At 49.3% G+C, this 25,783-nt stretch overlaps 1 protein-coding gene across 18 annotated transcripts in view; it reads left to right on the plus strand.

The window, feature by feature from the left end:
- FBRSL1 (fibrosin like 1) overlaps positions 1 to 25,783 on the plus strand; it is a 397,085-nt gene that overhangs the window by 297,236 nt on the left and 74,066 nt on the right. For 13 of the 18 annotated variants that reach the window (XM_072350966.1, XM_072350967.1, XM_072350977.1 and 10 more), the window contains one exon: positions 16,523 to 16,576. The exons of the other annotated variants lie outside the window; for them this stretch is intronic. In XM_072350966.1, coding sequence (XP_072207067.1) covers positions 16,523 to 16,576 — 54 coding nt within the window. The remainder of the gene's footprint in view (positions 1 to 16,522; positions 16,577 to 25,783) is intronic. 18 annotated transcript variants of the gene reach the window in all.

Raw genomic sequence — 25,783 nt, forward strand, 5'->3', positions numbered from 1 at the left:
TATTGAGGACTGTAAAAGTCTGTGAAAGGCAGCATAATAAATGATGCTTGAAATGGCATTTGTTGTATGGGAGCTGAGATGCTTACATGGTATCTTTCCCTTCTTGGTTTTGTGCAAAATGTGAGGATGTATCTCACGTCGTACCTTAAGAATTTATAACGTTTCGTTTCTGGTCTGATTGTCTGCGAAGAATCTCAGTTACCAGCAGGGGTTCCTTAAATTCACATGGCCAGGAGAAAGCGCTATCTGTGTAATACTCTGCTCCCAGTGTGCACATTAAACTGGTTTTTCTTGATCGAGGACACATTTCTTCCTTATCATCAGGCACTTGGGCACATTGCTTGTTCTGATATATATAAGTATTGCACTCTGCCTTGCTAGACACGGTAAAATTGTGTTTGACCATTCTTGTTACACAATACCCTGGCCCCTATGGTGGCTGCTTTAAGGAAAAAACACAGTATGTGTGATGGTGAAAAGAAATTTGCAGGCTGGAAGAAGCTCAAATGTATATATATTTGCCCAAATACACTCATCTTTCCATGTTTTCACATAGAACCTGTATTATTTCTGCTAATTATCAAATATATTTGTAATTAAATCAGGGCTGTACGCTTTGTAGCCCATCTGCTGCTCCTCTCTCCTCTTCCAGCCGAGCCGTGTGGCTGAGCCATGGCATCACACCGCTGCATGGCATTGCCTTTGTGGGGCAAAGTGGGCTGTAGGCAGAACAGGTTTCTGTTCAAAGAAAAGACCTACCATCCATGATGCAATATGTGTTGTGGAGTTGAAGAGGAATCTTCCTATGAAGCACCTAGATAAAGTCCCTCCTCGTTTTAACTGGGAACTCTGCATTATTGGCCCCTTGTTCTTGGTGGCTGCAGTTACCTCTAATTTCAGTACTGAGACCTGCAGTTTGAATAACAAGTTAGCGCTTTGCATCCTGAAAAATCTGAGCTTACCTTCATCCTGTGGCAGGAGAGATGCTGCTATTTTCCATCCTTATGTGGCAAGCAGGGAGGAGTGGGGCAGGAGCAGGGAACCCAGGGCACTGGTGCTGCACATCAATAGCCAGGATTACTGCTGGCAAATCCTGGCTCCCCGTCTTTTGCTCATCTAGTCTTTAGGTGAGAGCTAACATTTTAGGGATTTAAAATCGCAAGGCAGGGGTCTCAGCAATTTGCAGAAGCTCTCCCCATGCCACAGGAGCAGGCCCTGTGACAATAGGCATTTGTTTGACAAGAGAAAAATGATAGGGGAAATTGGCTGAGCAGTTTCTGATCACTGAAGTCCCTGCTGATAGCTTTGTGCTACTCTTGTTCAAATTCACAGTAAGAAACAGCATGGTGCTAATCGCTGCGAAGTTCTGGGAGAAGGCCGGTCAGCAGGGTGCTTCCATGGAGAGTGATGTGCTGAAATGATAGGGAAATCGGTCTCTATCCTGACCCTTTCCCTCTGCTATCCAGCTGTGTGGAGAGCTTAACAATGACCAGAAGCCTGCCTGGCAAACCGTGACCAGCAGTTTTGCTAATTTACATTTGTTTTCAAGGGTTCGGCACCATTGTCTTTAATAGGATGCTCTTGTTTGGGACTTAGTTGTGGGTGTTTATGAGATGTCTACATTTATGTCCTCCTTCTGTTTTCCTCCGCCGTACATAATGTCAATTTGATGAGGACAACATCCTTTAGCAGGCTGTGTTGCAGGAGGACTCGTTATTGCCGCACGTCTATTTTAAGCCAGTTTCCATCAGGTTTATTACACCCTGTGAATTCATTACCTTTCTGCTCACCTGTGTTAGCTGCACACGGCAGCGTTACCATCCTCTCTTCCAAGGGCAGGGGTGGGGGCTGAGCTCTCCAGTTCAAGTTCCAAGGGCTGCTTATTTCATACATTTTCATCTTCACCCACCCGTAGCAACCGGCACCTTAAGGATCACCTCCATTATATCCATTTTGTTCTCTGCTGCCAAACAGATCGATGTGGCCCTGACAGCCTGAGACTGTACAAGCACGGGAATCCCAAGGAATCAATGGCACGCAGGTGCAGCTCAGGGGATGAGTGGCGTTCCCCTGGGAGATGCGTCTGGCCATCTTGGCCCCTGACTCAGCAGCTTCCTTCCCAATTCCCATTTTGGAAATAGAGCAGCAAGCTCAAAATCTTCTGCATCTGAGCATAGAGTGGAGAGCCTAGTGCAGAGTTACAGTTCGCTTTGCACTGGCTGATGGGAAGCCATAGTTAGTGGCCCTTTCTTCCTGGTGATTGCTGGGCTCCCCCTGTGCAGGGGCAGTGCTGCGGGGGCGCGGGCACTTCCAGAACTGGGAGGATTGCTCCGTCTGCTCTCTGCTTGCTGTGGGGTCAGGAACTGCTGCAAGGTGGGGTACGTTGCAGTGATGGGGAGACGTGTAGGGTGAAATCAGTCCTCCTGTTGCACAGCACCGTTACTAAACTGACACCAGGCTTTTCCATTTGTTTGAGTCTGGATTAGAGCAATTCAGACAGATGTTTGATGTCTTGCCCTAGGAGGGAGAGTTGCAGTTAGCAAATCTGTTCCATAGTGGTTGTGTCTCGGCCTGTTCACAGTTTTCTGCTACCCTGAAAATGCTGGAGATTGAAGGAGAAAAAGGCAGTGAAAGCCTTTAAATTTAAATGTCTTGGGCAGATTTCAGGTTTTCAGGAGGAGCGGGTGAGCTGGAGCGCATCCCTCCTATGGCATAGTGAAGGAAACAGAGGTTTTCCTGAGGTTGGTACTTCCCACTAACATTAAATTTACTCCTAGGAGTTGAGATGGGACAACTGAATAAATCATCAGGATGAAAGAGACAGATCCTTGTGATCACAAAGTAGTGATAATACTATGCTGTAATGTTAACGAGCTCGAGTTTTTCAGGCTTGCCATATGCAACCCCCCTGTTGGCTTTAGCAGACACAACCATATGTGTTAGGGGTCCAGGATCAGGCATTTTTTCAATTTCCCCGAATGGAAGATACTCCTTTGTGTGGAGAAAATCTGCGAGTGGGTCAGAATAAAGTTTTCCATCAAAGGAGCAGGTTTCCTTCCCTTTGAGCTCACTGGTGCTTTCAGAAGCTCTCCCCATCGACGTCCAACATGCCAAGTCGGCGGCGGGTTCCTGTGTCTGAGTGTGTGGAGCTGCTCAGCACGCCTCGCGCCGAGTTGGGAGCAGATGTTGGCTCCACGACAGCTCTGTGTCAGCAGTATGTTTTGATAAGAACAGACCATTCCCAGCTGGTTTCCAAAGAGTTTTTCTCCTTTCCTCTGGTTTCCTCCTGTCGTGCTTTGAGCCCCTCTTCATCATGCTTGGAGCTCGCAGTCTGAAAGTATGTGCCCAACTCTTTTCTTGGTGCTGTTTTGTTTTCTGTGTCGTTCATATTTCAAAGCTTTTCTTACAAAGTTGTTCTTCACGTGGTTTGGAAACCCCCAGTTTCAGCTTTTCCCTCGCTAATGGATTTTCTTGCAAAAGCACAGAGAGATGAGCTTCCAGGTGAGCTACTGAGGCAACACATGGCTGCAAACTGTTACTAGACCTCTTTATGGCATTAATCTGCCCATCTGCAAAAATGGGAAGAAAGCAGATCCTCTGGAGCTCCCGACAAGCCGTGTCTGCTGTGTTCTGCATTGCTGCAAGCACAAGTCATTCCTTCACCAGGAGCTGAGACGTGGCAGTTTGCTCGCCTACCTTCCCCTGCAGCCTTGAACTCCCTGCAGCAGTTTGCAGGCAAACAGCAGGTCTGGGGACTGCGCTGCAATGGGAAACCTCCATTTCCCTTTTAACCAGGACTTCAACCCTGCAAAACAATCATCCCTCCCCTTCCCGGGGAGAGGCCGCGGTATCTAATCAGGTTTCACTCCTTTGTTGTATCTATTGATCCTCAGCACTGTAAGATGCAAATTGCCATGCCTGACAGGATTCCGGGTGTTTTATCATCAATGGAGAGTAATTATCCTTGGCTGCACCAATATTGGATTGTTAAGCCCCAGGATAATGCACAAGGTAAAGACATTTAGAAGGCAGTCCACCTTGGGGATTTGTGTAAATGTGATGGATAGAGTGAGAGGAGGATAGCTGAATTACAGCCTGCAGGGACTGACAGCTGCATGGGGGTGTAGCCTGGGTAATCCTTGCGGCAGAGATAGTGCTGCACTTGGTATTGAGACACAAAGTGCAGCTAAAGCTGTAAGGTTCCCTTTCTGTTTAATCCTTGTAATGTGTATTTGCTGAGGAAGAAAACATATGCAAGATTTTGAATGGATGCTGTGCATTTGCAGGACCAGCCAAGTGATTTCTTCTGTTCATTTATTTATCTAGCCATAAGTCCGGCTTTCAGTGTAAGCATATTTTAGAGGCACGAGGGTTTTGGGTGCTTATTTCTTTGTCTGTGGATTCCAGTTTGATACTAGAAGCAGAATTATAAATGAGTTAAGTAGGAGATATGTTTCTTTATGAACGTATCTGGTTAACCATTGCATATTCTGCCGTATAAAGCAGTTAAGCTGTCTTAGCCATGGGGAGGAAATGAATGTCAGCAGAGATGCCATGTTAGCTGGTAATCCTCCACTGATAGCAGCAAACCCAAAAGGAGGCTCGTGGAAGAAAATCTCTTTTTCCAGAGTTATCCATATGAGCTGAGTTCTACACACCCGTCACTTCCCTCTTTAAATAGGCCCTTTTCTGCAGCTGCAAAGTAAATAAGGCAGAGATACATGAAGCAGAAGGATGATATTGGTGCCATAGAACTCCTGCTGGAGGTGGATCCCGAAGGCCAACAGACTCTGGGTCCGGCGCTCACCCTGCGAGCTGTGACTTCTGCTGATGTTCTTTAATGTCCTCAGATGTAATTCTCTCTTGTCAAACAGCTCCTTGAGTTTGACCGAGACCGTGGCTGAGACCAGCCAGCTTGCTTGGCATGCAGAACATGTTTGCTTCTCTTGAAGCTGCTGAGGACACCGAGAAGTGAATGCCAGGAAGTGTGAAGTGTGCAGCACGTGCCTTAGCAGCACCGTGCCAGAGCTGCAGCTGCAGGCAGCGCTGTGTTGGTGGCATTGTGCTGGCAGTGCTGTGCAGGCAGTACGATGCTGGTGGCTGTGCCTGCATGCACTGGAGGGTCAGGGCGCTGCACTCTGCTGGGATTTTCCTGCCATCTTCCCACATGTTGCTGCCTGCCTCATTTCCCACATTATTAGCAGCGTGCCGCCAGCACCGCACCTCGCTCCCTGCCTTCACACAAGTGGGAGACGGTTTTGCTCCACAGCCAATTTCCACTGCAGTTTTGAAATTGGAGAAAATTGAGAAAGATGAAGAAAATTGTCTCATACACTGACGCTGTTTGTCATGTTTTACAAAGGAGCAAGGTTTGCAGGCATTGGCACTGCTGAGGCACAAACGATGCTCACAGGGGTGAGATGCTGGTAGCCAGGTAAGGGGAGCAGCCCATGTGCTGCTCTGTGCTCACCACCATCAGGTCAGGAGCCCTTCCTGCCCCAGCCCTGAGCGTGGGACGTAGAACGTGGTTGGCCTCAAATGGAAGCATGCACAGATTGAAATGCAATGGGGAACTCTGAGCTGCCGGAATCATGGCTGCTTCCTGGAAAAAGCCACGTGAGTGGAGTTCCAGCCCATGGCAGGGAGGAGCTCCAGCTCACAGCCAGGGCACAGCTGAGACCTTCGCACCCCATCCTGCTGCCGCTGCAGGTGATGTAGGTGAAGGCGCAGGAGTGGAGGATCAGTGCCCCATGGCACACGTGTTAAAATAAACACGAGTATGCTCATGTACTTGCCTTATTCCACACTAAAATAGATGTTTCTTGTTGCTTTTTTTTTTCTTTTTTTTTTTTTATTGGGAAAATTGTTAGATTTGATGGTGGTATGTAATTAGTAGTTTGCCAGCAATAATTACAGGGCTGTGCTCCAGAATAAATGATGTAGCATTCCTGTGCATATAATATGGTATACCGCAAAATAGGAGCTGGGAAATTGCAGCATTGCTGGATCATCATCTATCTGACATGTTGAAGGGGGTTTTTGCTCTGATAGTTTATGAAAAATACTAAGTATGGTGCACTGTGAACCAAGAGACTTTCTTTGTTAAATTAACCACAATTGCAACCACAAATTACGGCTTCACAAACTATAGATTTAAGGCTGGCTTTTCATAAATAGAGTTTCTTTGTGTTTTAACAAAACACGCATAAAAGAATGGAGCCGTGCAATGATGCCAAAGCAGCACTTTGAAAATCATCAGCCCATTCAAGCCTCTGGAACACAATCATAATATTTGTTTAAAGTTTAATACCCAGAAAGGGAGCTCATAGAAATCCCACGAGCTTAAGACAATTCTGACAAGATTTCAGATGTGTCTTAATGAAATGATACCGAGATAGTGACCCTCGTGAGCTGGATTTGTATATACTTGAAAGTCCCTTTTCTTCTAAATGAACGTGTTGCTCACTAACTGGCTAATATCTCCAGTTCTTCCACGTGGCAGAAATGCCCTGACGTGGATTCCTAATATGCACATGACGCATCCGTATTTGAGAAGAACCCGAATCTTTTCAAGCAGGAGGAGCGATGCCAGTTACTCCCAAAGGAAATACTCTCAAAAAGAGTTTTCTCCACCACTGGGTGATTGCCACAGATTTCTCCACATTCTAAAATATCCCGCAGATTATTGGCACGCTCCGTTCACTTTTGAAAGGCATACTTTTGGCAGCAGCAAACCGAGGAGGGCCATGTGTTAACATCCTGGTTTAGCAATATGTATTCCCACATGCTAAGCCCTCGTACAAATGCAGTTTTTATTGCTGTTGACTTCAAACAAAGATGCTTTGACATCTAAAGTTGTATATGTTACAGATGCAATGCCTAACCATACTCTCACTGTATGTTTTAGGACGAGCTGGCTGCGGTCCCGATTATACAGTCAAATATAAACAGTGGTAGGATGCAGGGCCCCATACCGAGTCACTTATCTCTGCTGTGCTGTGTAGTGCTGTGCTGTAACATCTTGCCGGGCCCATACTTTGTACTCGGGCTCATTTACACATCGTTGCTTAACGTAATAGATAAATAACAAATGGGAGCAGGCAGCACCGCTTGCCTTCTGACTCGGGGTGTGGGACAAAACGCGTCCATGTGTGGCTCAGCCACCCTGATCTGCAGCCAGATTTTCGTCAGGTTAGCGTGCTCTCCTGTTCTGGATGGTGCAGCTGGGGAGCACTGCTAAGGAAAGGTGTGTTTATTGGCCAGAGTCTTTTGTGCCGAGAAGAGAAGCTGCAGGTTGGCCTTAATGCGATGAAATGGTGAACGATGCTCGGCTGCCCAGCTCCTCAGCAGTGGGTTTGTTTTCTAGGGAAAAGCCTTTGAAAAACCGAGCAGATCATTCTTCTCCTTCCACCACCATCCTTCCCTCTGCGGGCAGCAGGGTGCATGGTGGGGCGCCGGGCTGTGCTGCATCCTTCCCCTCCCACAGCTGCCGGGGTGTGCAGGAGTTATTGCAATGAGAATTAGCTGTAAACATTTCCGTCTGATTCCGAAAGGTTACTTCAGAGAAACGTGTCTTTACATCACTTGGGATCTTTTCTGCTGTTGAAATACGCATTCATGAGTGAAGTGCTGCAATTATGAGGATGCTTAGAGAATCACAAAGGTATTTATTCTTGTCCCGGCTAGTTTGTAGTAGCGGGATTGTGAGTGGCAAGGCTAAGAAAATGTATTCAAAAAACAAATGTGTAATTGTTTTGTTGAGAGTTGGAGTCAACATTGTTTGCACACGAGGCTCCGCCGCCCGCAGCGCAGCAACCAGACGGAGGTGCCACCTCCGATCCCAGCCCTGATGGGAGGCCCAGCCTGGCTGCCCCAGGCAGCTCTGGCTGCATCCTGCTCTGCTTATAACATCTGAAAGCACGGTGGGAAAAGAACGTCCTTTTGTTTAGACAGTTTCAGCCTTTCCCTCCCCTTTTCTGTTTAGCACATGGAAATGACATGTCACAGTGAAGCTCTGGGGCTGCTATAGGCTGTGCACGTGCCGCGTACCCCCGTGGCCATTGAGCTCCTGTGCCAGCCGTCCCCTCTCCCCGCCTGCACCTTCCTTCCAAGCAAATCAGAGCGTATTTTAACAGTTTCACTGCAGATCCCCCATGTTGCTTCCCTTCTATTTTTATGCGCTGGCTGAGTGTACCCTGCGCATTTCCCAGCTTAGAGACAGATTCAGCCAAAGACTCACTACCACTTCAGCTCCCTTCCAGCACAAGCCGGGGGGACTCTGAGCTGGGGCAGCCACTGCTCCTATTAAATCTGGCCCGGCATTTATCCCAGCTCTTCCTGTGTGCTTTTTCTCCTCTCCACCGTAAAACCATGATTTCCTCATGACATCTTCATGTCACGCTCTGACCAAGTGCTTCCTTCTTTTATTGTCAGCTCTGCTCAAAGCATTTTGGTCCCAAACGAGAAGTGTGGTCTGGCTGTGGGCAGGGGGAGAGCTCTCAATGCAGCCCCAGGCACTGCCCCAGCCCAGTGAGATGGGTGCAAATTGCCATGTGCAGTGGCCACAAGGTCCTTCCTTCCCTAGCAGGAGCGTTTGTCTGAGTGCAGCAAGTCCTTTCCGGTGGGCTGTCTGCAAAATGCGGAGGGCTGAGCCTTTTGATGTTTGTATTTACAGTGTGTTCACATCTGGATGTTATTTCTGACACGGCCTCTCCTCCCTCTCCTGTCCCTTTGCCTTCCTGTAACATCCGCATAGAACCCCCGGGCCCACGGCACGCAGCAGCCAGCAGTGCACAGCCGTGGGGAGCCCCACACCAGTATGTGTGGGGTGCTGCAGTGTGGTTCAATCACTGCACAGCTCCTCGGGCAGCCCCGTCCTGCAGTGCCTGGCAGGTGGCCACCCCCTTCATCCCGCATGCTTTGCCCCCACTGCCTCAGCGTCGCTTTCTGTGGGAGGAAAGCATCCCCCTCAATTCTTAAATGTCAGCAGATATCCCCTGGAAATTATTTATTGCATCTGCTGTCGTATTTAATGATTTAACAATATACTGATAATCACAACATATTAACTTTGTGCAGTGATATGCCGCTCGATGGCAGGTAATGAGCACATCGCACAGCTCTAGCAGCATACAGATGCTTACCGCCCTCCTCCTGAAGGCTCCCAGGCAGTTCCTGGAGCTCACGGAGCAACTGTGCTGCTCCCTGTGCTCCCCATGTGGGGTGCGGGGCTAAAGGGCAGTGGGGATGCAGAACTGCAGGGCTGCGGGGTTCCCTGGCTCCATGAGCAGTCCTGCAGCCATTGGTTGACTGCTAGTAAAGCCCCTCAGGGTCACTGCGATGGGGGTTAGATACAAAAGAGCCAGAGGGGAAGAAAGCACGTTTGCAGCCATACATGCATAGTGTGAGCACGCCGTGCATGCACACTCACCTTGCTGTGCACACCCTGCTGCTGGGAGTGCCCAGAGCTGACAGCGTGCACACACACAGACTGCACATGCTGTGCACGCACTGCAAGCAGTGACTGTGCACACTGTGACTGCTCACACCAGCACAGACTGCACAGTGCTGCAGCCCAAGCACAATCTGTGCGCTATAGGCTGCGCACGGGGACACACGTGCACCTTGCACACACACACACAGGCTGCGTGCACTTTTCTTGCACGCCTGCGTGCACTCTGACAGCGCACACACACACCGTGCACACTGCACACGCTCAGCCCCCACTCGCTCCATCACCGCGTGCACGCACGCACTCGCGGCGCGCTCCCGCGGCTCGGCGCGCTCGACGGGGCGGGGCGGGCGGGCGCGCGCTCTGGCTCGGGGGCGCGCTCTGGCTCGCGGCTCGTGGCTGGATTGGTCGCGCCTGGCGGCGGCGGAGCCGGGCGGCCGCGGGTTGGGGGGCGCGGGGCAGTCGCCGCGGAGCGCCCGAGGAGCGGCAGCACGGAGCGGTCCGTGCTTGGAATAATGGCTGCCGCGGCGTGAGGGCGCGGGGCCGGAGCAGCGCCGCCCAGGAGCCCCTCGGTGGGGCCGCGCCGTGGCTGTGGTTGTGTTTGTTGTGTTGTTTTTTTATTTATCCCCTCGTCGGATGCCGGCCGGAGCCGCCTGTGTCGCTTTTGGGCTGTTGTTGTGATTGTGGTGGTTTTTTTTGTTTCTTTTTCCTTTTTAACCCTTTTTTTGGGTGTGTTTTTTTTTTTTGCCTACACCCCCCCCCCCCTCCGCATCCCCGGCGCGCCCCGCGGCCATGGACCCATAGCGGCGTCCGAGCGGCGGCTCCGGGGCTGAGCGGCGGGGGCGAGAACTTCAGCGGCGAGACGAGAACAAACCCAAAAGGCTGCGAGCAGACACAGAAAGCGAGGACGCCCAGAGGAGCCGAGGAGCGGCGGGGCCGCGGGCAGCCCGGGCCGGGAGCGCTGAGCCCTGCGGCGGCCCCGGGCGGCTCCGCGCCCCCTGCAGCGCCCGGCGGGGCCATGCGGTGAGTGTGGCGGGGCGGCATCGGCCTCTGGCTGCTGTGCCTTTATGCCTTTCGGGGTGCGGAAGTGGAGGGGGGGGGAGTGATTTTTCAGGCTCCGAGTGGTGCTGAGCTGCGGTGCGGCTCCGTCCCGCGGCTGCGTGTCCCCGGGCGGGGCTGTGCGTTGCGCTGCGGGACTCCTCCCGAGGCCGCCGCTCTCCGCGCGTTCCCCCGGGGCTGCCGCGGCCCTCCGAACGCCCCGCGCCCACGGGAGCGGCCCCGGGGCTCTGCCCGGCCCGGCTGGTGCGGCTGCGAGTCGCGGAGCTCAGCCCTGCGGGCGGCCCGAACCGCCCGGGCGCCAAGAGCCGCCGTTGGGAAAAGGGCTGCGCGGGTTTCGTCCCTTCCCGGCCCGAGGAGTCGCCCCGCAGAGCCCCGAGCGGGGAGGAGAGGCGGCATCCCGCTGCGAAACGGAGCGGCCGAGCGCCGCGTCCCGGGGAGTGAGCGCCCAAGTGCGGCTCCCGGGGCGGCGTGGGGAAAGGGCTCGGACGGGCGAGGGCACGGAATGGCAGCGGCTGCCGCGGCGCTGCGGAACGGAGCGTCTTCCCGGCCGGGAAATGTTGGTGAAGTTGCGCATCCATCTTTCGAGGCTGCTGCTGCTGGCCGGGCTTTCGGTGATATTCCGGGATCCGGGAGCCTTTTAACCTCGTTTTGTAACGAAGATGATTTCCCGTTACGTAAGGCGCTGCTCCGAGCGGGCGCTCCGGTCTCGTTCCCCCACGCCGTGCAGCCGGCAGCTCTCCTGGCGATCCGTTCCTGGAAGAGACCGTGCGGGGCTGCAGTGGAGCTGCGGGAGCTGCCCACTCGCACATCAGGAGCTCAACCCGCGGCTGTATCTGACCAGAACCTGCCTCTGAGGGTTATGGTGGTGTCTAAGGGGGATTTTCCCTGCGTACAGACTTAGCAGGACGAGCTGCTGGGTGCACATGCACTGCATTAACTTCCACAAGTGAGGACTCGGAATTGCTCTCTCCAGGAATGCCGTCCCTTAGCGACACGGCGCTGTGCTGCCTGCCCCACGGCACAGCGGCCATCCGGGTCTGTTCCAACTGAGGCTGATGTTCCTCTTTCCCTCCGTGAGGAAGGTGCGTTACACCAAAGGAAGCCCTAAGCCTCGTGTGCCAGAGGGCCGCACGGCAGCGCCCACAGCAGCCCTGGGACCTGTAGGTTAAGAAAAGGGGCAGGGTGTGCTGTGAGTCCTGCTGACAAACGACAGGCAGAGAGCAGCTGTTGGGAGTTATTTTGCTCTGGTTTTGCACCAACTTCCCGTGGAGGTTCAAACACGGGCTTCTGCTGCTGTTGCTCTTCCAAGTCAGAGCTGTTAGGATATTTAACGGCGCGTGTGTTGACGGAAACGCTGTGCAAAGGGCTGCATTCAGCAAGCTGCTCTGTGCTGCTTCTGGAGAGCGCAGATGTAGATGTCATTTTCTGCCTTATGTTTTTCATACGTTCTTTTTCTGGCTCCCAGCATCCTTGTGTGGAGTGACCCGTAATCGCTGGGGGTTGTGGTGTCCGGATGGATTTGAATATGAAGCACTGAAGCACTCTTTTTAAAGCAATTAGAGGAGATTCAGTCAAGGAAAATTATTTGTGTCATCAGAATAGGAAACGCAGGCTGGTTAATTTTAATGACTTGGTGAATTTACAAGATCTGAAGCCGGGCAGGTACAAAGATGCCTTAATAGCAGGTTTGGGCAGAGGCTGGCGATCCGCGTCAGAAGGGGGAACGTTGGGGTTTCTTGTTGTCTTTTCTTCCTTCTGAATAAAGATGGGGATTCAGAACCAGGTAAAGGAACGCGTGGTTTTACCAGAAATTATTTCCTAGGCCGATCAATTACTAGGAGATGTAATGAGAAATGCACTCCTCGGGGAGCGGAGGGAGGAATTGCCATTACATAATATCCCTTGGGAGAGTTTCTGCGTCGCGTAATGAGGCCGCTGATGGAGCATTTGGGGAAATGCCTATGGATAAGAATTCGTTCTTCAGATTTCCATAAGCAAAACATATTACTGAAAAATAGGCTTGTGAAGAGTAGCACTGCTAGGTAGGAGGTGGTGCTTCGCCTCTGCACGTACTTCTTTTGTTCTGATAATTGCTGTGTAAGAGATTAAGTAACGGTGCGATTAAAACTTCCACAAAATAGGAGATGCAAGGCAATAGTTTCCTTGCCTTTGTAGCACTGGGGATAAAGCCTTAAGGGCTGTGTTCTGTTCCAGGCTTCGTTCCATTACTTGTCTTTATCTCCTGAAGATCCTAACGAACAGCAAATCTCTGGCCATGGCGGTGTAAGCAGCGATCTGTTGGCAAAACAGCAGCAGTGCGAGATGCGATGCTGTGGGCTCTGGAAGCTGCAGGGCCGTGTTGGTGCGCTGGGCCCTCGCTGCCGGGCTGACTTCCAGCAGTGAAGGTGCTTGGCAAGGAGTGCTGCAGCAGATCCTCGCACTTCCAGTAGCAGTTGCCTTCTAGAAGAAAGTAATTTCCACACACTTGCCCTTCCCACTGGAGCATTTGTGTGCGTAATGCGTGTGCATACAGAGGGGTTACCTCCCAGAGCTGGCTGCCCTGCATGGCCAGAGGTGTGAAAGCAGTGGAGGGAGAAGGCGAGAAATCTTCACACCTCTGTCACAGCTGGGGAACGGCCTAATTGGAGCTGCTCATTTAAAATCCATGCGTCAGATGGCCCAGCGTGGTGACCTGCAGCCCTGGGGCTGGCGGTGGAGGCTGCAGGCGCGGGCAGCTCTGCAGGGCTGCAGCTATTTCTGGGGAGTTAAGGGTGCAATGGCTGTTGTGAAGCCCCTATTTCAGCACTTCATTGATAATATTTTGTAGTATGCCGTGTGCCACCGTGTGGCTGCTGAGGCGCAGCGCAGTTGTTGAGGTACGGCCCGATTTCTCCAGACAGACACGGGTTTGGTGTTTGTTGTTGATTAGGTTTGGTGTCAGCTCAGCGCCTGCTTTGTGCTGGTTGACTGGGCTGTGGGATGCTGCGGGGTACAACCTCCTGGTTGGCTTTCCAGTGCAAAATGGTGCTGGGTCGGAACACGCAAAGGTTGCATAAGGGAACTGCTGATGTTTCTACATCCATGGCAAAATGTCAGAAAAGCTGGAAGCAGCTCACCCGTACTGCTGGAAGGGCTCGACTGCAAGCAGGGCACCAGGGTGGCAACACGAGAGCTTCCCAGCTCCTTGTGAGTGGGAGGAACCAGGGACCTGCCATTGTTGGCTCTTGTAGACTTCGACCAGCACGGTGCTGCTGACGTGGGTGTGGGGAAACAGGTTCCTCAAGGCATCTGCTTGGCTCACAGAGCTGCGTTGGAAGGGACGGAGATAAACAAAAGGTGTCACTTGAATCCTGTAAAAATAAGCCTTGCTTTGTGGTGGGTGGGAAGCGAGAAGTTGGCTTTTCATCAGGCACCATGTCTGTGGTGGCTGCTTATGTTGTTACCAAAGATATTTCTAGCTTGCTTATAAAATGAGAATTGAACAAAATATTTGGAAGGTGCTCAGCCTCGCTCGTGTTCTCGCGGAAGAATGTTACGGTTACATTGCCCTGGAGGTAATCACAGGACTCTTAATCTCCAGTTAAAGCGGGCGGGTGAGTTGCTGCTGTGGTGGCTCTGGGGGGAAGATGTCTGCACACGGATGGATGCCGTCACTGCGTGTACGGCTGTACCACAGGAAAATCAGGGCATAATGGCATTAAATCTTGTATTTTTTTTTTCCCTTTCCGTGGAATAATCAAGAGTAATAAATGTGTATGCTATTAAAACCCGTGCTCCAAAGATGCGGGGTGTAAGCCACGGCATAGCCTGCCTTCAAAATGGTTGGAAATCCTTCATAAATATCTCTTTAGCACATACCTTGTATCTCCCTGGATGATTGGCTCTCTAGCAAAGCCTTCCGTAGAGGGTGTACTGTAATCCTTTTATGTTACTTCTTCAGTGCAGATTACGCAGCAAGAAATAATTAGGAGATTAATTTTCACCTGTCACTGCCAATAATAGATAACCTTGATACAGTGACAGGGCTAGGAATTTGGGGAATGGAAAAGCATTTAACCCTGTAGGGGCTGCTGCAGGGAGCAGGCAGAAAATGGTTGCCAGGACGTGACCTCCCTGCTGGCCGCACTCACTGCCTCGCTGCTCTGCCAGGACACCCCGCAGCCCCGGCTGGTAATTCAGGTGCAGTTCTGTTGCTTTCCATGATTTCAGTTCCCAATCTGAGCTGTATTCTTAGGCTGCTCGGGGAAGGAGCAAGCTAATGAAGATGGCTTCATTAGGCAGTGTGCAGTTTTGCCTCTCCGCAACAAATGCAGCTGAAAAAACATCCCAGAAGTAACTGTGCTTCTGGTCTTTGGAGAAAGCACGGCGGAGGCGTTTCTGCTGCCTTTCAGCATTAAGTATGGGCTGGCATAAGGTGTGCCTAAAATGCAGCCTGTGCTCCAGGACAGGGCAGGTAAATGGAAAGGGAGAATGCAGCCCTTCCCCCTCCGCTGCCTTTCTGGTGTTTTTTTTTTTTCCTTTTGTGCCCAAGTTTAAATCTACAATCTGTTGAAAATGTAATGGGAAACCAGCCTACAGAAAATGCCATTATTCATATCATCCTGAGCTCATTTATTTTATCTGCAGTAGTAATGATAAGACGGGCTGCTTGGCAATGCTGATAAGCTGAGAAATATCTTAGAGCTATTTGTAAAAGTTAAAGCAGATCTTGGTACTGAGAGATAGGGAAACTGATGAGCCTTTGGGCAATCTGCAGAGCTGAAAGCTAATAAAGATTTTAATAGGAAGGCCTCATTAGGATTAGGGAGAAGATCTATTATCTGGGATTTACACAACACAAATGGTGGGGCAACTTTAATTTTTGCCTTTTTCTTCATTAAATGCTGTTGCTGAACGTGAAGGCTGTGAACTCGATTGGGATCTCTTTGTGCATGCGGGCAGCCATCGCCAGCTGTTGGCTGAGCAAAGGGAAGGGCCGTTGGAGCAGGAACGTGTTCACCGTGTGCAGGAAATGGCAGTGAGCTGCTGCCTGCAGGGCCGGCCCGCTCCTTGTCTTCAGGGAGCTGGGAGGGAGCTGCTGGCTGCACTGTGCCTCTGGGAACGGTATTTCTAATCTTGTGGCCCTGGAGAGAATCTTCAGAAAGAAGTGAACCCGTTGGCATGGTGCTGATGATCCTCTTGGCAGTGCGCCTGAGGCAGCAGCCTGGATGGCCACCTTGTCTGTCCCCATCTGTAGTGCTGATCAGTTGGGGTTGCCTTGTGGATTAAGGTTCTGTATTGCAGGAGGGGGCCGGGGCAGCCCCAGGCCATTGGTGCCCTGAGGAGCCACCTGAGTGGGTTGGGATCCCTCGCTTTGCACCAGGGCTGATTTCAGCACCATTATCATTCTCATGATTAAAATGTACAGAATGTTCACTCTGTGTATGTGGACCCTTTGTGTACGAGCACCTACTGTGCAGGTTTGGCATTGTTTCCGTAGGAGAGCCATGTTTGGAAAGTACGCTCTTGTATTTTTTGGTTCTCTTTAGTATGGTGTAGCAGCTGAAAGCCAAAGGGGGGTGCGATGTCACAAGACACAGGGAAGTGTATTCCAGCTTGTAGGTTGGGATCCTTTGGTTTCTGCTGTTGGTTTCAGCCAGTGGTCCTGTAGGGCCTATGGTGAGCACTGTTAATAATGGATTCAGATGCAGATACTGCATCTTTCATGCTTGCTGCGAGGTGGCTCAGCACAGCTGCAGCTTGGATCCCCTCCCCGGCGCAACAGCAGCTGGGCAGGGTTGGAGGCAGCTCCCGGTACCTCCTGCTGAGGACCAAATGCAGTTCCCATGTTGGCTTGGTGTCAGCTCATTGCCCCTTGCTCATAACAAATCTCATTTTATGTCAGCAAATCAGCATGGCCTTCTAAAGACCTCGCGCTGTTTGCACGTAGCATACTGCTCCAGCAAGGCTGCCATTTGAGAAGTTCCTAATATTTACGTTTGATATGAATGAAACTTTTTGTTTTGTCTGTAGACTTCAACGGAACTGGAGCTGACTCGTATCAGGAGTGCCTTGATAACAAGCAAGGTATGAGATCAAGTCTCTCCAACACGGGCACTTGGGACTGACTTGGCTTGATTCTTGCAGCTGAATTGGTTGCTGTCTCTGTCTCTCTCGCTCACCCTGTCTCCCCGTATTTTTTTGTTGTTGTTATTTTTTTCTTTTGCTGTCTCCGAGCCAATTCACTGTTAACAGTTCCACATCAGCTAACCTGTGAGCTCAGGGTCTCATTCTACATTTGTGCTAAGGCTTCTCATTTCTAGCCCCCCAAATGCTCTGTTACTCAGGGAGGAGCCGAGCAGGTTGTCCAACAAAACCAGCAGCATGTGCACTCGCTTGCAGTTGTCTTCGTCCTTCATTGCACAGCTAAGCAGAAGAGTATTAAAGCTGAGCTAAGGGAAGGCACGTGCTTGGCTGGGTTAGCGTAGTGCCAGCTGTCCTGTGCTGGAGGTGCGCTCTCATACCCGTGCAGACTTGCCCAGCCTGCTGTCTTATGTGGCAGAGCTGATAAGAGCTGGAAAAGTCCACTGTGATTTATGAGGGAGTGGTGATGGAGGGGGGGGGAATCTGTTGTCCTTTCGCTGTAAGCTTGGAAAGAAGAGCCACATTAGTAGAAATGGAAATGGTGAAGGTATCTCAGGAACAGGACCCAACAGCAAGGTTTGGGATTGTGTGTTTGGGGTAAGTGTTGGTGCGTTATGTTCTCCTCAGATTTCCTCTCTGAGAACTCAGTTAGAAGTGCTGTTCTGTCACCATAACCATGTAGTGTTGGACCTTCTGTTAACTGGAGAAGGCAAGCACCATTCACTCCAACATTTCATTCATTAAAAGCTACAAAGAGCTAAGAGGGAAGACTAACCTAATGAGGATATAGGCATCAGTTGCATGTCAGTTCTTGCACTCCTGTTGATCCAGATGTGTGTCAGTAGCTAAAATGATTGTTTGCTGAAATTCGGGCCCTTCTTACATCATTTTCTGAGGTAATACCAAGAAACATAAGAAACTCTCTCAATCTTGTTGCTTTGTCGGGTTTGATTTTCCACCAGTGTCTTTGCTATCAGTATCCATCAATCAGTGTTACGTGTGCTTCGAGTCAAAGCTGCTGTGAAGTGCACTGCCCTGCTGCTGGCTTTGGGTGCGGCTGCGTGGGGAAGGGCTGGGGGCTGTTGGTGGGGTTGGGGGTTCAGGTGTGTTGTCTCTCTGGTGACCTTTGCACTCTTCTTTTTCCACTGTTTTCTCTACCAATTGTGGTAAATACCTAACCACTGCTGAGCTTTCGTTTCAGAAGTCACAGCTGGAATACTGATATGGAAGAACTGTAATCAATAATGGCTTCTTGATTAGATTAAGTTTAAAAGTCTTCCAGAGCAATGTAAGTCAGGACGCTCCGGAGGAAGATAGATGGTTTGTTCCTGAGGGGAGTGCTTTTTGTCCAGTCAGGTTTTTCTGCTTGGCTGGGAGTTGGGTTCCATGAGGCGTTTGGTGGAAAGTAACAGAGTTTGTTTGTAAAAAACCTGGTCTATTAGTTGGTTGAAACCAGTTGCAGCCCCTTGGATGTGCTCGTTATTACCCTGGCTTATCTGACAGCTGGCGTTAAGCAGCATTACATCTATTTCTATGACTGTACCGAAGATTTTTGTTGTATTTTTGTTGTTGTTGTTATTTTCTTTGACATCGCTGCTCATTTCAGTATGAATTGGCTCTGATTTGGGTAATTTACCATGTCCGTGCCACATCATCACGTTTAAAGTAGAAGCCAGTGAGGAGGCAGGGGTTTTAAAGATAAAAGTCTGGGCTGACTTGCAGTCAGTCTCTTGCTGTGTGACGCACAGCAGTTCTGTGAGCGTGCAGCAGGTCCGAATCTGCCATTTGCGAACAGTTTGCAGAGTATAAAATACACGGCAGACAGCAGGCCTGCAATTCTGGTTGCTTCCTGTTGAATTCACAACAAAACAGCGCCCGTGGCTGAAAGTAGCGGTGGCTCTTTAAAAATACTAAATCATCGGGCCCTGTGCAATGCAATTGCCACGGCTTCGTTTTTATAACAGCGTGCTTGTCTCCTAAAAATTATGCTGTAATGAGGTTTGGTTTATATATTTTGCCCTTTTCCTCATTAAAGTGCTCTCCCTCAGAAGAAGCGCTTTGTGTCGTGAAATACTGTGCGGTTAAGATGAAGGCAGGTTTATAAGGATTTAATGCACTTGGGAGCCAAGGTTTTGCAGCTTTATGGTGAGGGTGTCTGAACAAAGGGCTTTATGGTAGGGCTGTGCTGTATTTTAGGCAGGCTCAGGAGGCGTTGGATGTGAGCGAGGAGGCAGCAATGGCAGCAAGGAGTTGGCAGGGACACGGGGTGGTCTCGGCTGATACAAAGTGTTAGTTTGTAGCTGTTTCAAGCCCTGGATTACTGTATTTCTTGCCTCAACAAAGGCAAAGCATTGAGTTTCGTTGTGAGTCAGACTCAAAGGCAGACTCCTTGTGGTATGGCAAGTGTGCCCAGGATGGCTGCAGGCTCACAGCTGGGCAGCACTGAGGCAGAGGTGGAAGCGCCGGGATGCTTCAGGTGAGGTGCAGGGTGTCGGTGGGATCAGGTTTGGATGCAGTAAATGGCCATAGGCTGGACTTTCCATCTCATTGCCAGTCCCCTGGGCCCTGCAGTCCCAGCGTGTGTCATCTCCTATTAGTCCTGATGCAACCAATGACCTTGTTTGTGTGAAAGCATTAATTAAGCAAAACATTAGTGTCTAATTTGACTACTTGGAATTCAGGCAGGCTGTAATCAATCACCTGAGCTCTCTTGATTGTTAATATGCCTGGATAAGATAAAGAGAAGGGATAAAATGCATGCTTGGGCTGAAATGGAGAGCTTGGAAAGCTGCTTGTGGGCCCTGCCTACTGACGTACCCCCATAGCTGTGGTTGGAAGTGGGTTTTGTGCTGGAAGGCAACTGCTGAAATTGCAGTGTGGTAAATGAGACCACTGGGATATGGGGGCACCTCTTAGAAGAAGCTCTGTGAGGGAAGTCCTGACCTCTTCCAATTGTTGGATCCCTTTTGAGCCGCAGCATGATGGCTTTGGGGATGGCAGGGCTGAGGCACGAGCTGGTAAATGGAAATGGCAGACTGGCACGGCTGGATCCACGGTGTTCAGAACAGTTCTGTCACCGAAGATGCTTATTTCCATTAAATGTTTTGAGTTCTCATGTTGATTTCATTGAGGTTACCCTTGAAAACAGATTTCCTCTGAACCTTTCTTTTTTTTGTGTTTGTTTTGGAACCACTTTTAGGAGGCAGAAAACCAAAACTTTTGCCTCAAACAGTTCTTATGTTTTGGAATCAGCTTTTCTTACTGGATGAATAGTTTTAAAAATATTATTTATTATTTGTATTCCAGTCATGCCTATGCTCCCCAGTTATGGGCTAAGCCTCCTTTTGCTAACCGCAACGCAGACCGGGGGGGGATCAGTTTCTGCCTGAAAACAGCTTCAGTTCAGTGTTTCTGATGGGGACTGCATTGATTGCCAGTGCTTATTGAGGGAAAAAAAAGAATCAGAAAGAAAAAACAAAAAAACTTCTCGTTTTACAATATGTTGGCTGCCTTTTTGTTGAAAGAATTATAAATACATCAGCAGATTTTCCACAAAAACACATATGCTTTCTCTTCCTGATGAGCCTGGTGACGCACTGAGAATCCTTGCAAGAGGCCTTGAATCTCCTTCAAGTAGAGGATAGAGCTGAGGTTGGAATTGAGATTTTAAATATCTCTCCTGGATAATAAAGGTACTGGTGGGGCCTTGTTAGCGGAAGAATTGCCATTTTCCAACTAAATTTTTTTTCTTTTTTTTTCTTTTTTTTTTTTTCCTTTTCTGTTTTTTTTTTGCCAGCATGGGAACAAAGAAAGAAAGGAGGAGGCAGAATAAAAGCCTCTGTGAGCGTATGTACAGAGGCTGCAGCTCTCTAAACTGGTAATGGTATCTGGAAAGAGTCCAGGCTGTTGTAAATATGAACTTTTGTCAATATTCCCCAAGCTTCTTTGGACTCTAGGGTGGGCTTTATTAGCTGAAGGTCACACCATTGTGCTGCGTCCCTCTCCTGAGACCTCTGATACCTTCCTGAAAGGACAGCCCATTATCCCCGGGCTTAGCAGCCAGCTTTCTCCTCGGTGGCACTGAGGCTGATAAGCTTAAGAGGCATATTTCATCCCCCCACCGCTGCTTTCAGGAGACAAACAGTGTTTATCGTTCCTGATTAATTCCAGTTGAACAAAAAAATAAAATAGGAGGCATGTGTGTGTGCACGCGTGCGCGCAGGCACGCCGGGCTGGCGGCTCTTGGGCTGCTGCGCGTGACGTCGCTCCGGCCGCGCTCACATCGCTGCTGCCTCTTTGTTTTTTCGAGGCGCTGTGTCCAAAGATTGATTAGGTAACGTGAGAGGATCCTGGGCTGCCACCGGTTGGAAGAGAATGGGCTGGAAGGGGGGAGGTTAGGGGGATGGGTAGCAGCAGTCTGAGCATCGAGGTTGGAGTTGATTTGTGACAATTAGGCATTAAGGGCTGCGAGAACAGGACCACCCGCTGGGAATGGGGCTTTCCATCACCTGGGCAAGATGAATGGCCCAAGCAGAGGGAAGGGCAGGGGTTCTGTGCTCTGCTACCTGAAAGGAATCATAAGCACACACCGTATCTGGCTTCTGTATCTCACAGCTCCGTTCATCACAGCTAAATCCTTTGGCTAGGGATTGTATGCGAGAAGACTGGAGGAGAAGAACACCAGTTGCTTCTGCTTTTTTGCATTCTCCATTTCTCATTTTGGATCAGGCTTGAAATCTGTCCAGCAGCGTCTTGCTGATTTTCTGGTTAGTGATATTTCAGTAGAAATGTCTGCCGTGCATGGTTCACAGGTTCTTGGAGTCACTTTATTCCTTGTGCTGAGAGCTGGAGTATAGAACGAATAACAATGAATAATGCATGCAATGAGTGGCACATAATCCCTCTTAACACTGCTAAAGATCTTGAAAATGCCCAAGCAGCCTGTCCCTGGGCTGGAGCCCTGTCCAGTGTGCTCCTGTGCCGCAGCCTTGCTGTGCAAGGCACTTGCCTGCCTGTGCACAAGGTTTTCCAACAGGGAAATGGAAATATTGGAGCTGCATGTGTCCCTGGTTGTGGGGTGAGCAAGTCACTTATGGGCCTTGCAGGTCTTTTATGAAACGCTCTGCATTTGCTTTATTCTTTCTGTACTTGCTGAGGTTGAGGACACCACACATACCTGCAAGGAGCGTGTTGGTTTCGTGACCAGAGGAACTGGTATGAGCCAGGGCTGCACTGGGCATCGGCACAGGGCCTGTTCTATGCATGTTGTATTCAGTCTTTGTCTTGCTTGCTCTCATGGGCCGTGTTTAAACCACGCTCCTGGTACTCAGGTTGCAGCTAATTTCATTTCCTTTGCCAGAATGGGCAGAGATGGAATGGTATTAAAAATAATTTCACAAAACTATGTTTAGTTCTTGCCAGCGAGAACTATGTTTTGAAGATGGATTTTGCTAATATGGCTCCAGCATTGGTGTAAACAGGATCTAATGGGAAAGGCTGTGAAATAATAGGGCTATTGGTCATCTTCAGGAAAAAAAGAATTTCCATAAGGCCTTTTTAAGCAGAATAGATCAGAAGCTTCGGCTGACCAAGCACAATCAGAATTTCCATTTTAAAACATATACAGTAACACGAAATACCAACATTGGGTCTCTGATGTTGTTTCTTCAGAGGTGAATTGCACGACTCTGTGTGAATGGGCAGTACCTGCTTTTGTTTGCTGGGTTGGGTTACGCTTGTCTTTCTGACAGAACATGGAATACAGTCAAGTTTTGTGTGACTGCCTCATTAAATGTACTGCAGGCTGCTTTCTAAGGGTCAAGTAGATTTCAGGGCGAAAATGACTTAGAAATCTCAGTGAAAGGTTCTGACACAGTGGCTGTGGCTTTTTATCCAGCTTGGTTAACATGGTGGAAAGGTTTTTATTAGTCCAGTGGTGCTCCATAGGCTGCAGCAGTATTCATACTCACTTGGAGCCCGGGTTTGGTGATAAGTGAAACGTTAATATGTGCTTGGCAGAGCATTCTCTTAATTTCCCTTCAAGTGGAGGGGGCAGCAATGATCTCATCAGACAAGGTGCCTTTGGGCTATTGCCCACCATTAGGTATGTCCTAGAAGAGATTTATTTACTCAGTGTGGAAGGATTATTTCCCCTTCGTTCTTTGAGTCTGGCCTCCAGTAGCTGCGAGCAAAAGAGCTTTCCACCTCCCGTATTGCAGGAAGCGTTTTAGCTCTTGTTGAAATATGACACTCCCTTCCTTTATTAGAATTAAGAACCACTTTCTCTCATGGCAAAGTGATAATAAAGACTGAAATTGGATCTGTAACTTAATGAAAAGAAAGATTTTTTTTATTATTTTTTTTTTAAGAGAAATCATGCATGGTAATACGCCCATTGTTCTCATGCTACGTTCTTTGTATTGCTTAACTCCCTGCGAACAAAGAACCCATAACTAGAACTGTGAAAATAATCCAGGCGTTTAAGTCAAAACTCTGAAGGCCATTGGGAATCTCATGCAAAGGTGTGCCTTTGAAATGGTGGTGTATGATTGTCTGAGCAGGTTGGAACATTCTGGCCCCAAGGAAATCTGTAGGTCAGGATTCTCCACTCGGAGTTGTACGTTCAGTGCTGGCCGTAGAGCAGAGCCCACTTTCAGTGTGAGACAGCAGGAGGTTTTCTAGCTGGTTGTGTTTGTGTATTCTAGTTTGGAGAATTGCGCTTGGACCCCCGTCTTTGTAACTTAACCAGGCAATCTGGAAACAGTCACTTGTTTGAAACTGATCAGTGAGTGCCTCTTCGAGAGCTCTTGTTAGTGGTCTAGAACTGCAATTGGTTGGGAAAGTGGCTTTAAGCTGAAGTTCAGCCCCATTTAAGTGAAACCATTTGGACAAGAAGTTGGAAAATTCAGTTCCCTGTAGCCATTCAGATTTCTGAGCCCAGCTAGTTTGAAGCATAAGGGAAGCATTCTATGAGCAGCACGGAGGTTGCATTGTGAGCAGAAGCAATGTGTGCTTCGCCAGTTGCAAAACCAGGTGTTGAAGTTAAGTCACAAGAAGAAGGTACTTAAGTGAACAGTGAGGTAATGAGTTCAGCATTTGGGTGCAGACTCAGCTTAATGTACTGGAGCACAGAAGTTAACCCTGTTTGAGCAGGAGACCATGCCAGATGTACTCTCAAAGTCCCTTTCACTCAAGTGGCTCCTTAGTTGTCCATTAAGTGCCTCATGCCTTCCAGAGGATTGGAGCAATCCACCAAACTGCCTGATCATTTTAAATGTAATGCCTTCTTCTTCTGTTGTGTCCCAGCCCAGAGAGAAGAGAGGAGAGGCCACAGAGTTGTAGCAAATTCCCCTTTATGCTGTCTTCCAAATTCATGGTGCACTGGCTAGTGACATCATCTGTTGTTTAAGAACTGCTTTTGGCAACTAGTATCGTGAAACCTGGAGTGAGCTCTGTATATGTTGAGGGAGAGAAGAAAAAGGCATTGTAATCCCGAAAAAACATGATCCAGGGCGTGCACGGGCTCCAAGGAAAATTGGAACATATGAGTTACTTAATTGCAGCTCTCCATCGAGAGAAAAAGTTTAGGAAAACTTACTGCAGAGAAAGCTTTCAGCAGTGATATCCCACAGACGGTTGTCAGTCCAAAGTATTACCATGAAGCTCAGTAAACTGTTTTCTAGTGAATTTAGTTGTAACCAATTCCAGTAGAACTGAGATCAAAAAGTGGGCTGCGTGCCCCTACTTACTATCGGTAGTTGGAAGGGGAATTTGGAGAGCTACATCTTCTGTACAACACAGACATTTACTGAGGCTTCTCTGTTGCTCAGGGAATTGCAGAAATGTTGCAGTGGCTGGAAGGCTGGCCTTCCCTTTTCTGTTTGCAGCTGTAATGGAATGTACAAAAACTTACAAACTCCTTGCAGGTGTCTGGAGAGACCCAGCCATGGTGTCAGCGGGAATCACAGTGAAAGCTGCTGAAAAGAGAGAAGTTTTTCCGAATAGTTGGTAAAAAGTAACAGTAGTGGCCCAGTACGGACAATTAGAAAACGCTAGAAGTAAATGGTTAATTTTCCCCTACTTTTTCTTGCCCAAACACAGCTTTGGGATGCTTAAAAAAAATGCTTGGTTGTTCCTCACTGTGGCTGTGTCTTGAGGGCTTTCCTTAATGAGCTGTCTCCTTCTGTCCGGGATGGAAAGAAAAACAAAAGAGTTAGAGACCTTCCTTTGTCCCCATGTGATTTTAATCTGATTCATTCATTCTTAATCATCTAGAAAGAATTGTAAAAACAAAACCTGTTAAATCTTGGTTCTTACTTCTTTTCTTTCTCTTCCAAACATCATTTGTTCTTTTATCGTGTTGCATTTCTTTACCCATGAATCAGCTGCCTTTCTGGGTTTTTTTTTTGTGCATAACAAAAGTTGGGCAGGAAGGGAGGGGGGAGAAGGAGCACAGCTTTCTTTGATTGGCTTGACACACAAGTGTTCCTTGGCCTTTCATACCCAGGAGTGGATTCAGCTCTTGAACAAATTGGACCTACTTGTTTGCTGGCCTAGGCCATCTTGTTATCCAGCCAGCTGTGTTTTGATCTTGGAGGGCCGTTTGAAGATTAAATTGAGACATCTTTTGTTAGTATTAAGTGCAGTAATTAAATCAGCTCAGTGTTATTTAAGTGTGGAAAACGTCGCTTCGCTGGCCCATGGGTGCCTGAAGTTGCCATTAGACAGCTGTGTTGCTTCCAGTACGAACGATGGAGAGGTAGGAGAAAAGAGCCAAGAGCTCTCTAAATAATTCCAAGCCCTTTGTGGGTAACACCAGACCCCCCCAACGCTGTGAAGGGCAAAGTCTGTGAGGAGGAGCCGATGGACTGCAAGTGAGAAGGGGCGGCCAGTGGCCTGTCCTGGGAGGTGACAAGATGGCGCCTTCTGCTGCTGCTCTGTGGGCACAAAGGAATCTGAGCTAGCAGGATAGTGGCAATAAATGAGCAAAGTTGGCCTTTTCCCCCTCTTCCGCCGTAGGGGGGGAATCTGCCAGTCAAGTCAAGCATGGCGAGCGTGATTGTTCCCACGGGGGCCGTTGTCATGCGGTGTGCTGGTGTGGGCTGGCCTGGCTGCAGAGTGGCAGCAGCAGGGAGATGCACACTGTGGCTT

This window comes from Excalfactoria chinensis, chromosome 16 (assembly GCF_039878825.1).
Source record: "Excalfactoria chinensis isolate bCotChi1 chromosome 16, bCotChi1.hap2, whole genome shotgun sequence".
Classification (NCBI taxonomy): Eukaryota; Metazoa; Chordata; class Aves; order Galliformes; family Phasianidae; genus Excalfactoria; species Excalfactoria chinensis.